The 23,043-nt window shown below is 39.2% G+C and overlaps 1 protein-coding gene across 1 annotated transcript in view; it reads left to right on the forward strand.

Annotated features, from left to right (window-relative positions):
• The window catches only part of PLCXD3 (phosphatidylinositol specific phospholipase C X domain containing 3), a 206,804-nt gene extending 188,669 nt beyond the window's left edge, over positions 1 to 18,135 (forward strand). Inside the window, exon 3 of the mRNA XM_055554670.1 lies at positions 11,097 to 18,135. Coding sequence (XP_055410645.1) covers positions 11,097 to 11,250 — 154 coding nt within the window. The 3' untranslated portion in view covers positions 11,251 to 18,135. The remainder of the gene's footprint in view (positions 1 to 11,096) is intronic.
• The last annotated feature ends 4,908 nt before the right edge of the window (positions 18,136 to 23,043 follow it).

The raw sequence follows: 23,043 nt of genomic DNA on the forward strand, positions 1-23,043 counted from the left end.
CATCAAAATCTTTTCTGTATAGTTCTTCGGTGTATTCTTGCCATCTCGTCTTATTATCTTCTGCTTCTGTTAGGTTCATACCAGTTCGGTCCTTTATTGTTTCCGTCTTTGCATGATATGTCTACCTGAGGTTGTTTTGAAGCCCTGTCTGGGATTTAAACCTACAGAAGCAAAGGCCTTGCCTTTTATCACTGTATGATTCAGTGCATGAAATGCCAACCTTTTGGGGAAAGAGTTTATTTTTGTTTCATCTTTCTCTTTACATTTTCAAGTGAAATTTCTAAGCTTTTAGAAATGGCCAGATTGACAAGAAATCACATTTTAAAATATGTCCGACTTGATTTTAATTAGTTGGTCCTGGGTGACTCAGTTGCCCAGGGGAGGAAAGACCTGTTATCATTATTTTAAATTTTGCAGATCAGGGAGGCCTCCATTTCTCAGCAGAGGCTGGGTTTGGGAAAGGCAGTAACAAGACTCTGACATTTTCATTGTAATCTTTATTTCCAAGGGCATCAGAGAGTTCTGTAAAAATGGTGTGTGTGTGTGTGTGAGAGAGAGTCACTCAGTTGTGTCTGACTCTTTTCAACCCCATGGCCAGTAGCCATCCAAACTCCTCTGTCCACGAAATTCTCCAGGCAGGAATATTGGAATGGGTTGCCATTTCCTGTACTTTCTGTAAAAATTAATAATTTAATTCAGAGATTCTATTCATTTCAACAAAAGAAACATTTCATTGAAGCTTAAATATATTCTAATAAAATTCACTGAAAGATGCATGTGTTTTATTATCCACAATTGTTCATTCATAACCACAAAATACAGAAGTTTAGAGAATTTAGAGAAGTATATATAAAATGCATTTGTTGTAAAAGTATTATGTATACACATACACACACACACACGCACACACACACACTTGAATATGAATTTGACATGGATTCCTAACACATTTAAATCTAATTAAATGAGAAGAAATTAAAACTAATAATTTAATAATAAATTGATAGTACATAAAGAAATCTGATTAAGTTTAATTCTAATAAACTTTATCCTTTGAAAGGTATTTCTAAAAATAAAACCTATTTATTCAATATGTATTTATTGAGTACTTAGTCTATGCCAGGTGCTATGCTAAGCACTTGGGCTAAAACAGTAGGAAAACAGAGAATCTTTGTCCTCAAAGTCATTGCTGTCTAATCGGAGAGAGGTACTGATCAAACACATAAATATAATTACAATTTTGTCTAGTGCTTTGAAGCAGTGACATTTAAACTATCTCCTGAAAGTGAAGTGAGTGAGTTGATCAAGTTAAGAGGCAGGAAAGATAAGGTATTCTTGGTGAAAAAAAAAACCAAAATAGCAAACTAACAACAATCAAACAGCATTTACAAAATTCCCTGGGGAAAATTAGTCTGGTCAAGATAAGCAAGACTGAGGCTGTGTCTAGAATTCAGTGGGGAAGAGCGACAGAAGTGAGACTACAGGAGCCGCCGGCCATTGTTCTAACAATAGAACAGTTAAGAAGTTTTATCTTTGTGCTAAAAGCGGTGATTGAAGCACCCTAAATAGGAAGCTCACATGAATTAATAAGTCAAGGTCAGCACATCGAGGGTTACTGAACTTAGCACCTCCAATTTCTTTATTTTTTCCTTTAAGTCTTTTCAAAATCAGTTCTCAAAGCCAGCACATGAGAAGGCCTCTGGCTCCCACATCGCTCTCCTCCCATTGCTTCCTTGGAGGAAGGTTTTCTGATTCCTGTAGACTTGCCTGTTTCCAAGGAGGCTGCAATCTGTCTAAAGATGCCTTTCCTCAGGAGAGCTCCATATTCCGGAGAAGAGCCGTGAGGCTTCCTGTACCAAATTTTGGTTCTGGATCTGTTCTTTTGCTAACCTAAATTAGAATCTATGATTGGGAAAGTGTACTTTGTTTTTTTCCTATAATTGTGTGCCCCAAAGAAAACACTTTCAAGGATACTTCCCTCAAGTCTCATCACCAGTCTTGCCCTTTTACACCAGGCCATCTCCCCCACCTGCTTTCTGTCATTGTTAGAAAATGGTGAATGTTGGGGGAAAAAAATCCCATAGGCTCATTTTTACATCCCCCTGTACTGTGGCTGAATGCTGCTCTCAGAATTCCCTGCTGACTTCCTTCTTTGAGACTCTGGAGCAGAGCATTGCCTTGGTTGTAATTCAGTGAATATTCAATACATTGCCACATATAGAGAGCTAGGCATTCATCTAAGCACTTTATATGCACTAACTACTTCAATCCTCATTAATACGCCCATTTGATAGATGGTAAAACTGAGGCTTAGAGTGTTAATCAGCTTGCTCATAATTAATGCTGATGCTGAGACTTGAGCAGAAATGATCTGGCTCTATGTTTAACATTAGGACTATGATTTTATGTATATTTTTATTTATCTTGAAGTGATGTGATTCTCCTGGTAGTCAGTGAGCTCTTGTGAATAAGCAGTGTAAATCCACAGTATAAATCCAGAATCTAATGAAAATGAGAGATTAAGAAAAAGAGAGGCATTTAAAGATAGCACTGCAATATTTGCATAGTCACATTTTTCTATGTGACTATAGGAAACCAAAAGAGACTATTCCATAAATAGATCCTGAAATATTAACATACAGATTCAAAGAGAATTTAGTCATCTCTTCAGGCTGCATAATTTCACTAAGAAATATTTTCATTCATAATATTAGCGAATGCTATTCAAATTTCTGCTAGCAACTTTTTGGTTATAATGGTGGAGCTAATGTGATGAATGAATGAGTGAGTGAATGAAGGCTTTTTAAAATCTCATAGCAATCTGAGAACTTCCTAAGGAAACTTCCTGAGGTCTTGAATACTAGTTTCAGTGTCATTAGGCAGTAGACTTACTATGGAATTAATATTAGATTCTTATTTGCGTGAGAAAATCAAAGAACTCTTCTTTGGACGAAATCAAGAACAAACCTGAGAGCGGGTAAGGGGAAGCTCTGACTCCACAGGTCAAGATCAGATCAGTCGCTCAGTCGTGTCCGACTCTTTGTGACCCCATGAATCACAGCACACCAGGCCTCCCTGTCCATCATCAACTCCCGGAGTTCACTGAGACGTCCATCGAGTCAGTGATGCCATCCAGCCATCTCATCTTCTGTCATCCCCTTCTCCTCCTGCCCTCAATCCCTCCCAGCATCAGACTCTTTTCCAATGAGTCAACTCTTTGCATGAGGTGGCCAAAGTACTGGAGTTTCAGCTTTAGCATCATTCCTTCCAAAGAAATCCCAGGGCTGATCTTCTTCAGAATGAACTGGTTGGATCTCCTTGCAGTCCAAGGGACTCTCAAGAGTCTTCTCCAACACCACAGTTCAAAAGCATCAATTCTTCGGCACTCAGCCTTCTTCACAATCCAACTCTCACATCCATACATGACCACAGGAAAAACCATAGCCTTGACTAGACGAACCTTTGTTGGCAAAGTAATGTCTCTGCTTTTGAATATGCTATCTAGGTTGGTCATAACTTTCCTTCCAAGGAGTAAGCGTCTTTTAATTTCATGGCTGCAGTCACCATCTGCAGTGATTTTGGAGCCCAGAAAAATAAAGTCTGACACTGTTTCCACTGTTTCTCCATCTATTTCCCAGGAAGTGGTGGGACCGGATGCCATGATCTTCGTTTTCTGAATGTTGAGCTTTAAGCCAACTTTTTCACTCTCCACTTTCACTTTCATCAAGAGGCTTTTTGGTTCCTCTTCACTTTCTGCCATAAGGGTGGTGTCATCTGCATATCTGAGGTTATTGATATTTCTCCCGGCAATCTTGATTTCAGCTTGTGTTTCTTCCAGTCCAGCGTTTCTCATGATGTACTCTGCATGGAAGTTAAATAAACAGGGTGACAATATACAGCCTTGACAGACTCCTTTTCCTATTTGGAACCAGTCTGTTGTTCCATGTCCAGTTCTAACTGTTGCTTCCTGACCTGCATATAGGTTTCTCAAGAGGTAGGTCAGGTGGTCTGGTATTCCCATCTCTTCCAGAATTTTCCACAGTTTCTTGTGATCCACAGAGTCAAAGGCTTTGGCATAGTCAATAAAGCAGAAATAGATGTTTTTCTGGAACTCTCTTGCTTTTTCTATGATCCAGCAGATGTTGGCAATTTGGTCTCTGGTTCCTCTGCCTTTTCTAAAACCAGCTTGAACATCAGGAAGTTCATGGTTCACATATTGCTGAAGCCTGGCTTGGAGAATTTTGAGCATTACTTTACTAGCATGTGAGATGAGTGCAAGGTCAAAGGAGGCCCCTAACAATCCGTCCCAAACACCTTCCTGTTCCTCCCCTTCTCCAGTCACCCCTCTAGTGTCCCCACACTGTGGCACCTACTCTCTGGTCACCTCATCCTTCTTAATCATGCCATCTCTTTCATACCCATATACTTAAAAACAAAACACTTTATCGAGGTCTGATAGATAAAATTGGTATACATATTTAATATATAACTCGATGAGTTTGGAGATAAGTATGTATACCCATGAAACCATCACCATTAAGGCCATAAACATACCCATCTACTCTCAAAATTTCTTCCTGCACCATTTATTATGTTTATTATTTTTTATGTATATGTGTGGTAAGAGTACTTAACATAGAATCTACCTTCTTAGCAAATTTTAGGATACAGTACTGTTTTGTTAGGAGGGCATTATGCTAAGTGAAATAAGCCAGACACAGAAAGATAAATACTGTGTAATCTCATTTCTATGTGGAATCAAAAAATAGTCAGTTTCATAGAAGCAGAGAATAGAATGGTGTTTACCAGGAGCTGGAGAGACGGAGAAATTAAGTAATGAGTAAAACGTACAAAGTTTGAGTTATACAAGTAAGTTCTGGTGATCTACTCTACAATCCATGTTCGACTGGATGTGCTGTTCCTTTTTCTTGAAATACTTGGCTTCTTTATCTAAAGAATCTTGACCAAGCTCAGCATGTCACCTATTTTGTGATGCATTGCTTAAATTTCTCCCAAGTGAAATAAATTGTTTTACCTACATGCTCCCATAGACTCCTATGCCCATGTCTGTTGTACCATATTGTATTATCATTATTGGTTCACCTCCACTTTGCTTGTTGGACTTTGAGACAGCTGGGACCAGGATTTCTAGTTCAATATCTGAGTTCAATAAATGTGCTATTTTCCTTTTGGGGTCCAGGGATTGTGGTAGGTACAGAGGATCTATTGATGACTACAATATGATTTTTGTTTTTTGAAAAGGGTACAAGCACTGCTAGAAATAGGCATGGAAGTGGAACATCTGAATGCCACGTGCAATATATAGTTAGAGACTGTGCTTGAGGAGTATAAAGCATCAAGAAGAGAGCTCTTCACCCAGATTTGAACTGAAAGGATGGAAATACTGCCTCAGCCAAGTCTTGAAGGGCAAGTGGAAGTTAGACCAGGAAGGGTACTGAAGAAGGAATGGTATTTCATATAGACAGAAGTCTTGAAAAAAAAACTGAGGCATGAAACCACAGGATGTGTTTGGGAGAACACAAGAATTTCAGTATTACCAGAGAACAAATTAGCCCAGAGGCTGAAGAGAGGTGTGTGTGTGGTGAGTGTGTGAGGGAGGCTGCAGGGACTCACCCTGACTGATTCAAAACTGAGCGTATCTTCTCGATGAGAGGAGACTGCAGTTGTTCATGTAGGAGAATAATGCATTCAGTTCTAAGAAAGGTTATTGTGGCTGCAGTGTAGAAAAGTCACAGAAGAAGAGTGTGCGGGCAGGGCTACAGCAATGTTTTCTTAGAGAGAGGTGAGAAAGGTTCAAACCCCAAAATGCTCTAAGGAGCTATACCTAGAACACTGTCTTCTGCAGGTACAATATATCTTTGTTGAATGAATGAATGAAAGTGAAAGTGGCTCAGTCATGATCGATCCTTTGAGATCCCATGGACTATACAGTCCACAGAATTCTCCAGGCCAGAATACTGGAGTGGGTTGCCTTTCCTTTCTCCAGGGGATCTTCCCAACCCAGGGATCGAACCCAGGTCTCCCCCATCGCAGGCAGATTCTTTACCAGGTAAGCCACAAGGGAAGCACAAGAATACTGGAGTGGGTAGCCTATCCCTTCTCCAGTGGATCTTTCTGACCCAGGAATCGAACCCGGGTCTCCTGCATTATAGGCGGATTCTTTACCAAATGAGCTATCAGGGAATTCCAAATAAATGAATGGGTGATTTTAAAACATTAAAGTTTAACCAGTTTGTTTTTTCTTTAATTATTTTTTTAAATTTTATATTGGAGTATAGTTGATTAACAATGTTTTGTTAGTTTCAGGTGTACAGCAGCAAAGTGATTCAGTTATACGTTTGTGTGCTAAGTCTCTTTAGTCATGTCCTACTCTTTGCTACCCTATGGACTGTGGCCTGTTGGGCTCCTCTGTCCATGGGATTCTCTGGGCAAGAATACTGCAGTGGGCTGCCATGTCCTCCTCCCAGGGATCTTCCTGACCCTGGGGTCAAACCCCTGTCTTTTATATGTCTCCTCATCGGCAGATGGGTTCTTTCCCACTAGTGCCACCTGGGAAGCCCATACATATACATGCACCTATTCTTTTTCAAATCCTTTTCCCATTTAGATTATTAAGGATTGAGCAGAGTTCCCCGTACTATATAGTAGGTCTTTATTAACCAATTTGTCTTATACAGTGAATATTATTGCTTTGAGACAATATTTTATTACCACCAGAGTAGGCTTTTCAATTTATTTATCTAATATAAGAATTGATTCTCAGGAGGGCAAATAAAACATGTGCTCTTTTTATGTAAAAAGTACAGGAATATACAAACAATATATAAACATATTTAAAGTCTATCTGTGGTATTAAAACTTTATTGAGAAAGAAAGTGAGGAAGGAAAATATTTTTAAAGGTTCTATGGTGGGAAAAGAATTTTAAAAGTTTAAGAAATGCCACTCTAAATAATTATTGTAACTTCAACAGCATTTGTTTGTTTTAATCTAGAACACTGAGTCTTTTTGTTTAACATAATTCTACTTAAGTCCATCTGAGTATTTGAGATTCAATTTGGCATTATTGCTTATTTTGTTTTTGGTATCATATTGACTTGAAAAAAGTATATCTGAACAGAAAAAGAAAAATATTCCCATGACTCAGAGAAGCGGCATTTTAAATGTAAAACTCATTTCACCTGAGGACTACAAGCTATTCCAAAATGATAGTTCATCAATCCTCAAAGTAATCTATTTTATAGCGAAACAGAGAAGAGCACTCCTAACATCTCTCCATGGGGATAACAATTAGTTATTCTAAATTCAGGCCCAGGAATATCAATCTTAGAGTAGTAGCAGGCATCTGAGTTGCTGTGTTCATGATGGTCATGGTTCTCAGATGGGAATTTTGTTGCTCAAGAACCTTCCATAACCTAGTACCCTAGGGATCTGGCAAACCAACTACTCAGTTAAAGCTAATACAGAATTGGCACTGGCCTCAGTATCCCTCTTCACTACCTCTCACCTCTCAAGGTGAGTGTATCTGCTAAGCAACCATCTTCCCAGGAAATGAACTGGTTTGATACTTTTTCCAAAGAGTGTCTGCTTTTTATGAAATACCAAAGTGATACTGTGTTCACAGCAGAGATATGCCATCTGCCCGAGCAAGCCCAGAAGAGAAAGTAATGGAATTCAGACCCGAGTGGCTGCACACACACTGCCGTGGCATCTGTCTCTCTGATGAACTTGAAACCCCTGTGTCTGTGCTCTAGGGATCCACAGTTTTTTAATTCAAGATAGAATTCCCTTCAGAAACTGTTGCTATGAAGACCAAATTCCTCCACCTGCCAGTCCATTTTCTGACGGCAATGGGTCCACGCTATCCTCTTTTAGAAGCACTTTTTGGGTTCTCCTCTATCTGTATCTAACAAACAAAGGTAAATGCTGGAAAACATGGATCAGAATTTTTAAGGTGTTACCCGCAGGATTAATGTAGTCCAAGGCAGTTATTTCAGTTTTGCCTGGATGGGTCAAGTTTGGCTAGATGTGCTTTATGAGATCTGGATAAAGGCACTGTATTACATTCTGTACTTCAACCTCACAAACCAAAAGGAGCATGACTTTCTTTTCTTCTGATTTCATGATACAATATGCTCCTGATTTTCATCCTACTTTTATACCTAATTCTTCCTTTTTTAATTGAATCAACTTTTCTGCCCATGTAGCTGATATTCAGATTTTCTCTTCTCGTCCTTCTCTATACAATCTTCCCAGGTAATTTTATCCACTCTCATAGCTCTTTTATTTTTATGTGATAGCCCTTGACCAGCTCTATGTCCTGAATATATTAGACCTGTACTTAATCAATTGAAATCTGAATTCACGTGTCCCAAAGTCACCTCAGAATCAACAGGTCTCGGACTGAACTTAGTACATCCACTGGGAAGCCTTCAGTCCTATCCTTCCAAAATTAGTAGATGATATGCTCACCTGCAAGAATACTGCTAGAAATCTAGGCAGCATTCATGGCCTCTTTCTTCATCTCCATCATATCCAATCCCATACCAGTCAAATGTTGTCCTTTTATCTCCGTGTGTGTGTGTGTGTGTGTTCAGTCACTTCAGTCATGTTCAACTCTGCAATCCCATGGACTATAGACCACCAGGCTCCTCTGTCCATGGGATGCTCCAGGCAAGAGTACTGGTGTGGGTTTCCATTTCCCCCTCCAGGGGATCTTCCTCACCCAGGGGTCAAACCCTCAGCTCCTGTGTCTCCTGCATTGGCAGATGAGTTCTTTACCACTGGTGCCACCTTTTCTCCTTAGTTCCTTTCAAATACATCTATTGTGGCCACTGCAATGTAAGTTCCCATTATCTCTGGTTTAGATTCCTTCCACAGCTCTCTGGTTGTTAGCTCTGATCCTAGTCTTGCTTTCTTCTCTGCATTTGTTCACACTGAAGGCAAACCGCACTCTCTGAATCACAAATCTAAGCATGTTATTTCCCTGGTTAACAGCTTTAAGTCAATTTACAGTCTGAAAACCATCTGTCTTCTGGTCCCTTATTTCTCCAGCACTTTGAGGCTTCCTTAAATTTTATAGCTTCTTTGAGATTCTTAATTTCATCACGATCTCTCCACTCACACCTTTGTATCTTTCCTTCTCTCTCCATCCCATCCAGGAATTTGACGTTCACGTGGACTTCCTCACTCTTTCATTGTTATTGCACTGTCATCTCTAAGACCTCGGTTCATTTATCCCTTTCTCAACCTCCCTTCCTGCCTGCTTAAGTCATGGTGGTTTATCTTCAATGTGCTCTCATAGGATATGGCATCCTTATTAATAGCTGGATCTGTCTGTCCAGAGGCCCTAGTCCTAAGCACACCATACCCCTGTTAATGAATGTAGAAATGCTATTTTCTCTGTCTGAAAATACACCACATCATCCTCCCTCCCCCATTCCCACCTTCACCCAGCTAAGTCTTCCTAATCTCTCAACATTCAGGGAGTGCTGTTCTGAAAAGTTTACCCTGATTTTGCAAACAAGCCTAGGTGACTCTCCACTGTGCTCTTGTGGTAATGAATCATCTTTTATAATTCAGATCACAACACTATTCTGGTCAAGATCTTCCAAAGACTCCCCATTTCACTCAAAGTAACACTCAGAACCCTTGTCATAGCCTACAGTGCCATCCAGCATCTGCCCCCGCCCCCTTTCCTTATTATTCCTCTAACTTCATCTTTTAAGGGTCTCCTCTTTCCTTTACCAAGTTTATGCATGCTACCCATTTAAGGCTATGGCAGCAGCTGAAATGTTTTCCCTGGCTATCTACGTGACTAACTCCCTTGTCTCCTTCAAACCCTTGCACAAATATCCCCTTGTCAATGCACCTGTGTAAGCACCCTATTTTAAGTTGCGATCTGCTCCACTCCTCTCTATCTGCACACTTCAAATCTTCCCTTTTTAGCTGCATTTTAATAGCACTTCTTCCTTCCTATCAAATGGTGTAATTAATTTATGATTATTATTCATTATTTGTCTTTCCTTATTAAACTGTAAGCTCCTCCCAGGTAGATATTTTTATCTGCCATGCTCACTCAAGTTTTCTGAGTGCCTTCAGCGGTGTCTGGAGTAGAAGAGGTGATCAGTAAATAAGTTTAAAGGATGAGCCCTGATTGTACTATATTAAAATTGCCTTCCTTGTCCATCTGTCCACCACCAAACTATGCACTCTTTAAATGCAGGGAGTTTCACTAGTATGACCATTTATAATATCTAGCACATTTCCTGAAAATAGTGGGTTTGTAATAAATGTTTGCTAAGTGCATATACTCATCCCTGGCCTCACTAACCCATAGTTCTCCAGGGTTTGCAATCACACCATATCAAACTAGAAAATGAGTGCAAGAATGTTGTTTTCTTACTGGAGAAATTTCACTATAAATTCTCATGGCATCTGAGATCTCCAAAGATGGAGTCCAGTATTGACTGATATAGTAACTACAGTCAGCCCTCCATATGCTTGGGTTCCATATCCACAAAAATTAATCCTCGGTTGGTTGAATTCTTGAATGCAGAAACCATGGATAAAAAGGACTGACTTTACAACTTCATTTTATGTAAGACACTTGAGCTTTCATAGACTTTGGTATCTGTGGTAATTCCTAGCACAAATCCCTCATGGATTCCAAGTGTTAGTCTCTCGGTCTTGTCCAACTGTTTGCGATCCCATGGACTATAGCCCACCAGGCTTCTCTGTCCATGGAATTCTCCAGCAAGGATACTGGAGTGGATAGCCATTTCCTCCTCCAGGGGATCTTCCCGACCCAGGGATTGAATCCACGTCTCCTGCATTGCAGGCAGACTCTTTACCATCTGAGGCACCCTCCAAGGATGACTATATTTCTCCTGCAGAGTCACTTAAGAGGTTAAGAATTTACCATCGTCCATTTCTTTTTTTTTTTTCTCTCCATTATGTATCTGTAATTGGGGCATTTATTTTAGTAAGTTAGAAAACTAAAGGAAGTCCTGGGGATTGCAAGCTTGAAAAATAATATATTTCCTTCTGTAACATCTCTTTTTCTTTCCTTTCTCAGAGCTCTTCCTGCCATGATGCAGTGGGTCCGCACGCAGAAGCCAGGAGAGAGTGGCATCAATATTGTCACTGCCGACTTTGTAGAACTTGGTGATTTCATCAGCACTGTCATAAAGCTCAACTATGTCTTTGAAGAAGGGGAAGCCAACACTTGATGGTACTGTTTGGAGTATCAGTGAATAAGAAGGAGAAGATTCACTGTATTAGATGTATTGTCTATAAACACTCTGATCTTCCTATTCCACTGAGTTTCTGAAGGGATAAGGGCTGAAAGTGGGTGGGAAAGGGGGAAACCATTTCTTCAGTGATTATTATCGTACTCTTCATTACTATAAATATTTCATTTCCCATTTGATAAGCAAAACCTACTTCTAGTGTTAGGGATTAAAAAAAGACTAGTAAATTTTGTTTTTCAGAATTAGTCTTTGTAACTTATGGGTGTTTACTTGATTGTGTTTCTGATTTCAACTTAGGGCTCCTACACTTTCCTCCAAATGAAACTTTCTGCTCCCTCTCTCGCTCGCTCTTTTTAATCTGATGCTGTATGGGACTTAAAAGTAATTGAATGCCCAGCATAATGTGTATTACATTGTTGTACTAAAATTTACTTGTTTTGTAGGATTTGGTATAATATTCTGTAGCCTGCAATCTTGCTAACTTTTGGTCATAGATAATATGCATCAAATTGATTTCCCTGCATCAGTAATACTGGAGGCCATAATCAGTAAATTTTGTGTCATCTAAAAACAATAGTGTTTCACAGTATTTCTACTGAAGGCAGCTATAAATACGAATAAAAAACTTCTGTGGAAGAACTATTAGTGCCAACTCCATATTGAAAAATGGAGGTGGTGAGGAGATGGATGTCACTTTAATTCAGAAATCTCTTAAATATTGTCTTGAAAATGCCCAGTAAATGAAAAATTATGTGTGTTAAAGTCAGAAAACTCTGCTGGACTTGGAGATGATCATACTGAGTAAAATAAGAAAGAAAAAGACAAATAGCATTTGATATCTCTTAAATGTGGAATAAAAAAAGATACAAATGAACTAAAAAAAAAAAAAAACAGAAAAAGGCACACAGACTTAGAGATCGAATTTATGGTTACAGGGGGAAGGGTGGGAACAAGAGAGATAGATTGGGAGTTTGGGATCGACATGTACACACCACTATATTTAAAATAAAATGACTTTCCATGAAAAAGTAAATAAAAGTAAAATTATAAAAGAAAAAATTTAAAAAATGAACTCAGAAAACTCTGAAAAGAACACTTACAAAAGTTCTTCTAACAATTAACTTGACTAAAAAAATTAAAATAAGAAAAGAAAGAAAGATTGTGCAAGCTTTCCTACCAAATTAAGATTTCCCAACATGTCATTCTACATCCCAAATTTTGAGGAACATATTCTGAGAAGCTTCAATTTGAGTTTTTTTTTAATTAAAGTTGAGGAAAAAGGAAGGGTCACAGAATGAATGAGAACAATGTCTTTGAAACTATGACTGTGACCTCTCAAGGATCCATGAAGCAAATTCAGGAGATTCTTTTTTTTTTTTTTTGCATTTGAATTTTATTTTATTTTTAAACTTTACATAACTGTATTAGTTTTGCCAAATATCAAAATGAATCCGCCACAGGTATACATGTATTCCCCATCCCGAACCCCCCTCCCTCCTCCCTCCCCATTCCATCCCTCTGGGTCGTTCCAGTGCACCAGCCCCAAGCATCCAGTATCGTGCATTGTATATGTGATCTGAGCAGATTTTGAAAATCACTTTGGGGTTCTGTCCATCTCACCCCAGGGTTAATTTTGAGGCAGAGGCCAAAGTTTCACAGAAAGTTTCTGCCTTCTGCCATGTGATAGTCCACATGTAATAGGAAGAAAAATGCAATACAACTTTAAGCATTGCTTCCCCCTTGGTGTCTTTGCAATATTTGACAGCTCCAAATAACCTTAAAAGAGCACAATAACCCTTTCCTATATGCCTCACAGGACTATTTTGAGGCATTTATAAAAATATATAAAATTTGCTGAAATTTGTACAATTCTGAATTATTTTATCTTCATGTTTAGAAATAATCACACCTCAATAGTTTGCTGGGGGGAAACAACATAATCCATGTAAAGTGGGACCATAGAGAAATAAACGCATGCTCTCAGTTTTTAATTAATTTAGACATACAACATGTGGTTTACTCTCTGAGTCTTAGGTAAGGGATTTGATTCCAAGTTTATGTACATTAAAATTATAAATGATCAAGAGTTTATTAGAAGATTATACATACTCATTATCAGAAAATAGTATTTATTAACCACTGAGGGGAAAGGAGAGAAATTGTTTAGATGGAAGAGAACATTTATGAAAAGTACACAGCTGTGTTTTGTTGACCAAGTAGCGTGCATATATACATGCAACAGATATGTTCTCCATTCCAGTTGTGTGTATTTGTATCAACAAACAAAATAAACCAATCTGTACCTACTCCTTGCAGGAGGACAGATACAAATACACACAAACACACACAGTCACAGACAGACACAGTGACAGTTCTTCTTTTCAAGTGAAAACTTTGATGATATTAAATACTGTAGTTTTAAGACCAAAACCCTTAACAATGTCTGAAAAAGAGTTGATGAGAACTTTGAAAGTAGAGTAACTGATTATATTCAAATATTTTTGTATGAATAGATAATATTATCTACAAATATAGTTTTCTTTCCGCTTCCTCTCTCCTTGCAGTTTTATTGTCTTTCTATATCTTTCACCTGCTCTTTATGTGCAATGGAATATGATTCTGTAGCTTATTGAAATTAATGTCCTGTGAAGTTGTTTTTTGGGCAGGTTTTCTCTGACTATTCATTATTCATCCCTCAGGAGGACCTTTAGCCAAGCAAACTTACAATGACACAAGGATTTAACTTATAAATGTATGAGAAAACAGATCTTTCAACATATTAATGAAAAACGAGTAAAATATAGAGGTAACTATGTTGTATTTTCTTGAACTTAGATGCTTTCTTATAATATTCGCTTAGATTTAGCTTTGTCATATTTGTCATTTGGGTGCTGCAAAAAAACAAACATGCTGAAGCATTAGATTAATTGTGCAATTTTTCAACTGGAGAAAGCATTTAATTGCAATTAATAATCTGCACATAGAGACCTTGTTTGACAAGAGATATTTCCAAGCCAATGTTTGGTTTCCATTTGGATATACAGTATATATGTAGCAGGCACTGGGAGTACATGGACTTGCCTTAATTTCTAAAAGAGGGAACGGGTAGATGTGAACGCTGGGTCCTCCAGCTAGAGGGAGAGTTCACTAGAAGGGATTCCTTTGCAAGGAGAATAGAGAGAAGATGCCTTTGGCTGTCTTCTGTCCATTGGCCCTGCTCTGGAACACACTTGGGGAGCAGGCTGTGGGCCTTAAATAAAGAGGTGGGGTGAGGACTAGTGGGATGTGATTAGAGTTTACCATCAGCCTAAGCTCCTTTGTCTTAGTTATGCATTGTGTTTCCAGAGCATTTGAGCACAAGGGCTACAAATAAACCCCCAAGTGGTAGGAGATACACCTCGGTGCACATTTTGTTTTGCTTAGTTCTTAAGACTTTTCCATCACTAGTCCTGCAAGGAAGAAAAAAAAAAACAGAAACAAAATCCAACTTTTACCCAATTATAGCAGGAAATCAAAGAGGTGAGTGACTGATGAGGGAAAATATGCCAAGAGTATCATTTTTTGGTTGCTTTCTTGTCTGTAATTTTGAAGGTTTGAAGGCCCAATATGGTGATGACTCCTGCCATTTCATCCTTTATGTCTCCCTTATTACTACACAGTCATATGAATGCAGAGAATGAGGAGGCATCTTTTAAAAGCCTTAGGATACTCTATATGATGACCTCAATATTCACTTTCAGCCATACTAGGAAAACTTACTTTTCATGGAGCACCACCTAACAGTGAATGTATTAGAGCATAAAGTGTTTGGTATGTATGCACCTATGTGTGTACACACAGAAACACACACACACACACACACACACAGAGTATGAACATCTCACACATTATTCAAGTGGAAACCACTCTAATCAATCAACCTGATTCTATTGCAGTTTTAACTCTTAAAATCAATATCTCCTACATAAGTAGGCACAAACATAATTCAAATATTTAAATATTTAAGAGGAGAAAAATCACTAGAAAACCAGTGAAAAATAAGACCATCATAAATAAGAAATGCCTAGCAGTGATAGTCTTAACTATGTTGTCAGTAACACTTCGAGCTGGAGAATCAAAGATAAACTTAAAAATAAATCATAAACAAGCAAACACACATCTTCTCTTAATGTTGTTTGAAGTTCTTTGAGGCTCTAAGATGTTTTAGCCAATGTTACCCATTCAAGATCTTCCCTGTTAGGACTCCAGATCGGAAAGTTGGAAGTCTCAGGAAATGTATGTTTTCATGAGTTTTTCAGTTCTGCAATTTTAATGATCCAGCGACACAAACTTCTGACCTTTGGTTGCTCTCCAGATCAGAGCTTCACAAGTGGAGTGCTGCTTTCTGAATCGCTAATAGAAAATAATGCATAGTATCCCTCAAGATATGCTAAACAAGGTTTTTAAAAGTATTTTATGTTATAGCACTTTAGTCTTTTCAACTAGATTTCAGTGACACAATGGTGTGAATGCTGTATTTGCCATAACTTACTGGTGGCTCCTGTGTTACATACGGTTTTAAATAATGCTCTAAATTGTTTGTTTTCCCAATGACAATGATAAAATGTTCTGTGGAATTTGTAAAACGTGTTAAGTCTATTGAAAATTGTGCACTTTTTATTTCATTTGTGATACTCTTTTATAGTTATTAGTTCTAAATGTGTATCTGTATGAGTCAGAAGTATGTGCTTGTATGTGGTGTGTGTGTAAGTGTACTATATCTTGTACAAAATCAAACTTATCCTAAAGAAAAAGGGCACATTATGACCAGCCTTAATCCATTGACATTTTTGTTACTGTTGCAATTTGGGATTAAAATTTAAAAGGAGATTATGTTTTTGTTAAAAATGGCCTTTTTTTAACCACATGAGGAATGTGCTTTAGTACTTATTTGAGTTCCCACAAGCAAATAATGTAGCTTGTGAAATACCCAATGCTCTTTAAGTTTCAAACATCAATTAATTTATTAACTTCATTACTGTGCAAAGATACTAAATTCAGACTCATTTCCATCCACAAGAGAGCCAGTACACTTCTAAAGTTGTTCTTCCAAACATGGAACCCATTTTTCATGGAATCCATTTTTAGGGAACCCAAGTTTTCCTTAAAAAAATGTTTCTCCAAACCATTACTTAAAAAAAAAAAAATGAGTCTTCTCAAGTATAATGAACTGCCTTGGCTCTGTGAGAGTCACGAAAGACCCATCAACATTAGGTGGTACCAATGTGATTCCCTTTGCAAAAAAGCAGGAAGCAACACTCCTTAATTTTTGCTATCTGCCTAAGTGCATTCAAATACTAATTTAAGGATCTGCACTGGTGGTCATGTTCAAAGCAAAACTCTGTAATCTTTAGGTCTGGGATCTTGGTACAGGATATTAATCTACCTTCTTTTCTTTTTCTCCATCTTCAATTATTTTTGTCCCATATTTAAGGTTGCTAGATAGAATACTGGACACCCAGTGAAACTCAAATCTCAGATACACATGAATATTTTTAGAGTAATATTTCCCAATATTTTATGAGATGTACTTATACTAAAAATTATTCATTGTTTATCTGAAATTCACATTTAATTGGGCATTTCTGCATTTTTTTCTAATCTTAAATCCCTATGCATCCTGTCTTTTTCAGTAGGGCTACCTATAGGGAATAACATCCTACCTCTTTCCAGACTCCTGTGTTAAGATAGTTCATGAAAATCAGTAGTCTTAATACCCCTCATGAAGGAAAATATTGGCCCATGCCAAGTCCCAGAAATGTGTTAGGAAGGGCCAACTGAAGTACAGGAAGAATAATCAGGCAAGAACTTTCATAAGATCAATGCCACATTCACTTGTCCATTGTGAGATCCAAGTCTCTCTCCCCACAATTAATCCCTAATGTAACATTCCCCAATAATTTGGGACAACTTAAAACATACCCATACATTAAAAATGCCCCTGGAGAGAAGTACCTTCTAATTCGTACCAGGACCGCTTTAAAAATTTATCTTTTTCTTTCAGAGAGGTAACAAATGAATCCATTACTCTTCTTATTAACAACTTAGCACAAATGATTTTTATCAGATTAGACCTGGTCATCTATGGAACTGTAGGAAATTTGACATAGAAAGCAACTCTCTTGACTGCTGGAGGAAGAGAGGAGTGTCCGAGGTGTGGACACAGCTCTGTCTGTGCCTATTCAGGAGATTGGGTGGAAGAGACAGCAGGTGGGAATGTAGTTCCTGACAATGAAGTTGCACCTGCCAGAGAGACTTGTCAAAGCAGATTATCACAACCAACACTTTTTCTAAGGAATTGGAAACCCGACCCATCCCAGAGTAAGAACCGTGAGACCTAAGACCATTTTCTAGACAAATTTGCAAAGCGTAAAATGTGTTGGAATAGAGTTTTCAAATATTTCTGAATCCAACAGTGACTCCTTGGCAGGGTCTGAATGGGGATGGAGTTTCAGGACATTTGGGTAGCTGCCTCCTCTCTTGAAATTTATATAAGTGATAGGAAAATCCAAATCTCTTAATGTAACATTTCCATCTCATGGCCCCTGCTTTCACACATTTCTGTTGATTTACTTCATATCTAAAGGATGGGAATTTGCAGAGCTGGTGACATTTCCTTCATTAGACACGAGAAATTCACCAGCGGGAGACAGACCTGTGCCTTCTCTTTTTAGGATCTGGTCATTGATACTTTAATAAATGTGATGTAAAGAAAATACATGCCTACAGTTCTGTTTAGCAAATGAAATTTTTTTGATAAGATTGTGTTCTTAATGTTAAAAAAAGTTTCTTTGTATCCAGTGAAAAGCCTAATAAAGTCCTGATACCAGTTGTCTTAATTTTTTTATTTCATATTCATCAGCACTTTATTACAGCCCCAAAGTGGATCTTTTAAATAAGACATGACTCAGAGCAACAGAAAATGTCATTCTTTTTAAAAAAATATAAATCACCTTAATAGGATTTCCTCTGTGAAAGAATATATCCTTCACCAAAAAAGACAATGCCATGATTGCTTCCATTGCGTCAAAGTTAGGCATCTTCAAAGTCTGATGCTTTTAGCTTCTGGTAAATGGCACCCCACTCCAGTACTTTTGCCTGGAAAATCCCATGGATGGAGGAGACTGGTAGGCTGCAGTCCATGGGGTCACTGATATGACTGAGCGACTTCACTTTCATGCATTGGAGAAGGAAATGGCAACCCACTCCAGTGTTCTTGCCTGGAGAATCCCAGGGACGGGGGAGCCTGTTGGGCTGCCATCTATGGAGTCGCACAGAGTCGGACACGACTGAAGTGACTTAGTAGTATTGCCACAAAAGGCAATATCACTATAGCAATACCATACTGATGAATATAGTATATTAGTACTATAAAACACCATCCTGACACCGTGTATAGGATGCTGTACACAAGCATGGGTGCCGTATTATATCTGTATCACAAAAACAGTAAAAAACTGAGGTCCCATCCCTTCTTTTTGCTCCCCTCACCTCCAGAGCTTCAGATGAAGCAGAGGCTGTCCTCATAAAGGGAAAGTGTTAGTCACTCAGTCATGTCCAACTCTTTGCGACCCCATAGACTGTAGCCAGCCAGGGTCCTCTGTCCTTGGGATTCTCCAGGCAAGAATACTCGAGTGGATTGCCGTGCCTTCCCCCAGGGGATCTTCCCAACCCAGGGATTGAGCCCAGGTCTCCTGCATTGCAGGCATATTCTTTACCTTCTGAGCCACTGGGGAAGCACAGCAGGCCCCGGAAATTAAAGAAGTATCTCCTTTCTACAGGTTAAAGATGTTGGCACTTCCAAGATGAAAGGAGTATGCATATCACTTGGCATTGGAGCAAATACTTGTCTTTTAGTGAAAAGTAATATTGTGGCATGATGCACCATTTCAACATTGGCTGTCAACATGTGGTTCAATATTTGTCATCGCAGTAATAATGGCCGTCCTGGAATTAAGTGGCAGGGGGTGAACTTAAATGTAACTGGGCCTCTTCTACCGTGTTCATCGTTCAGTCCTGTGGATAGAAATATTAATATTCCTGGAAACATCTGGCACTTTAGGCAAAGGTGAAACATAGTAAAAACCACATTAAATTCTACAAAGTGGGATTTAGTGCCCCTGGTGAGAAGCCCGGGAGGGCGGTGGAGAACGCCAGTGCTAGCAGTTCCAAGCATTCGTTGGCAAAACTGTTATCCTCCGCTCACACTTTTTCCCTCAGAGGAATGTGGAAGCTTGACCTCCTGGGGTTTCACTGAGAAACAATGAAGAAAAAAAATCTTTTGCCTCAACACAACTGCTAAGCTGTTATTAAACTGTAGTCTTTCATTATGGAAAAATAAAAATGTGCCTGCAGACCCGTTTCTATTTTGGCATGGGGAAAAGGCAGAAAATATTAATTTTGAACCAATAACTCTTTTCTCATTGAACTAAAGGTTATAAATCTTTGATTTCAGCTTTGAAAGTAAGGGGCACATGTTCGCTATTTTTGTATCCTCAGGGGATAGCAGTTATTAAAACATGTTTGAAAACAATGAAATGAAACTATGATGGGTTATGACCCAATGGAAGGGTAGACAAGTGCTTGATCAGGCTGTGCACATGTGGAACACTGTCGAATGGTGATGAGGCATCAAAAAAGTAGCAGGCAGTATCCTCCACCTCTTGTATTCCTTGGAGAACTACTGAAAACACTGGGAGAATTTAAAGGAAAATACACTGCATGGTGTTCTCTTCAAACACTAAGACCTCTTATCTTAGCTGTAAAGTCAACTCCAAATCTTTGTGCAGAATATGTGCCCAGGGGAACTTGTGTTATGATTCATCTGTTGAAAAGTAGCTGAGAAAGGGTATGAGAGGGATTACATTTTGAACTTCAACAAACCTCTTGTTAAGTGTTCCCATTCCTCATCCACTTGCAGATATAAGTGGGGTTGCATGAATACATTAACGAAAATTCCACAGGCTCTTCTTTCCACACAAGAGATCCGGTCACACACCCTTTGGGAAGACTGTCTCCTTCCTTACACTTTCCTGCATCCCCAGAAGGAGTTTTCTGTGTGCCAAGCAGAAATCCAGGGCCTCTGGTTACTGGCTGCTGCTACACTCTGATCGCATGCCCTCTACAGTCTCCAATCATAGCCCTTTCTCCACGTGCTGTGCTGTGCTTAGTCACTCAGTCATGTCTGACTCTTTGTGACTCCATAGACTGTAGCCCACCAAGCTCCTCTCTCCATGGGGATTCTCCAGGAAAGAACACTGGAGTTGGTTGCCATGCCCTCCACCAGGACATCTTCCCAACCCAGAGATCAAACCCAGGTCTCCCGCATTACCGGCAGATTCTTTACCATCTGAGCCACCAGGGAAGCCCAAAAATACTGGAGTGAGTAGCGTATCCCTTCTCCGGGGGATTTTCCTGACACAGGAATCGAACCAGGGTCTCCTGCATTGCTGGCAGATTCTTTACCAGCTGAGCTACCAGGGAAGCCCCCATATCTCCATCAGAACCAACAATCCTCCCAGTGGGCACTGCTTTTCCTGGGCTGAGCATCAGATGTTGGAGAAGACTCTTGAAAGTCCCTTAGACTGCAAGATCAAACCATTCAATCCTAAAAGAAATCAATTCTGAATATTCTTTGGAAGGACTGATGTTGAAGCTGAAGTGCCAATAGTCTGGCCACCTGATGTGAAGAACCGACTCACTAGAAAAGACCCTGATGATGGAAAAGATTGAAGACAGGAGGAGAAAGGGGACAACAGAGGATGAGATGGTTGAATGGCATCACCGACTCAATGGACATGAGTTTGAGCAATTTCCAGGAGTTGGTGATGGACAGGGAATCCTGGCATGCTGCAGTTCATGGGGTTGCAAAGAGTCAGCCATGACTAAGCGACTGAACTGAACTGAACAGAACAGAGGCAGTCCTCAGGTGCTAAAGCAGTGAGTGGTCTGCTGCCAAGCAGAGAGAGATGAGGAAATGCTTCTCTCTTTATGTTACATTCTTGTGTTCCAATAATTCCCCAAGATCAGAGGCAAAGAGCTTATTCAACTCCCTCTCTCTTTCTCTCTCTGTCTCCCTACTCCTGCCCCACCCCATGGACTTATGACAGAAATTAATTCCATTGACAGACACCATACTGTTCTCAAAATCTCTACTCCCCTCTGAGAACCAAGGCATTTGTCCTGGTCAAATTTATCTTCCTGGTTTTTCCTTCTCTCAATAAGTCATCTTATGGTTTTCCTTAGTTCTTATACAAATCGTCCTTTGATAGACCCACTCCCGATTCTGTTATTTAGTCTCATTCTAGGACCCTACATGCATGTGGTGTAAATGACCAGCAGCTCCTGCTTGTAGTCATCTCTGTTAGATGAGCAAATGACCAAGCTGGGCAGGGGACTTTGTGTACAGATGCCTAGCTTCTCCTTACTGGCGTGCTTCCTTCTCCTGTCCACTCCAGAGAAAACTTATTCCCTCACAAACAATCTAATGAACTAATTCACAATGAAATCTTCATGGGGATGAAAATAACAGTTGTCAATCTTTTTTACCTTAAAGATGCACTTACAGATAATTGAAACTCCAAAATTTTATGCTAGTCCCTATTACTTGCTTTCATACCTTATTCAAGATTACACATTGTATTTAGTTGCACTGAAGCAGGTTCAGCTACAACAAAAATGCTGATAAATTCTCTTTCCGTTTTTTAAAAATTAATTACTTAATTAATTTTTGACTGCACTGGGTCTTCAGTGCTGCTCTGGAGACTTCTCTAGTTGTGAGCAGGGGCTATTTCTTTATTTCTGTGCATGGGCTTTTCATTTTGTGGCTTCTCTTGTTAACACAGAACAGGTTCTGTGTGCATGGGTTTTGGTAGTTGCAGCACGCCAACTCAGAAGTTGTGGCTCTCAGGCCCTAGGCCATGGGCTCCAGAAGTTGTGGTACCTGACTTGATTGCTCTGTAATTTGTGGAATCTTCCCAGACCAGGGATTGAACCTGTGTCTCCTGCACTGGCAGGCAGATTCTTATCCACAGTACCACCAGGGAGGTCCTTCTTTACATTTTTATTCTGTCACAAATATTTTCTAATTTTCCTTGTTATAGCTGCTTAGATTGTTGCTTGCTCAGTCACTAAGTCATGTCCAACTCTTTGCAATCCCATGAACTGCAGCATGCCAGGCTTCCCTGTCCTTCATTATCTCCCAGAGTTTCTCAAATTCATGTCCATTGAGTTGATGATGCCATCCAATCATCTCATCTCATCCTTTGTGGCCCTCTCCTCCTCCTGCCCTCAATCTTTCCCAGAATCAGAGTCTTTTCCAGTGAGTTGGCTCTTCACATACGGTGGCCAAAGTATTGGAGCTTCAGCATCAGTCCTTCCAATGGATATTAAGGGTTGATTGACTGGTTTGAACCAACTTAGTATATGTAGAAGGATTTATATGAGTGTTTGGCACTCTGGGTGCCCAAAGGACTCTCAAGAGTCTTGTCCAACACCACAGTTCGAAAGCATCAATTCTTTGGCACTCAGCCTTCTTTATGGTCCAACTCTCACATCTGTACATGACTACTGGAAAAACCACAGCTTTGACTATATGGACCTTTGTTGGCAAAGTGATGCCTCTGCTTTTTTTTTTTTTTTTTTAATTTTATTTTATTTTTAAACTTTACATAACTGTATTAGATTTGCCAAATATCAAAATGAATCCGCCACAGTAATACAGTCTAAGTTTGT

This window comes from Bubalus kerabau, chromosome 18, assembly GCF_029407905.1.
Source record: "Bubalus kerabau isolate K-KA32 ecotype Philippines breed swamp buffalo chromosome 18, PCC_UOA_SB_1v2, whole genome shotgun sequence".
NCBI classification, from domain to species: domain Eukaryota; kingdom Metazoa; phylum Chordata; class Mammalia; order Artiodactyla; family Bovidae; genus Bubalus; species Bubalus kerabau.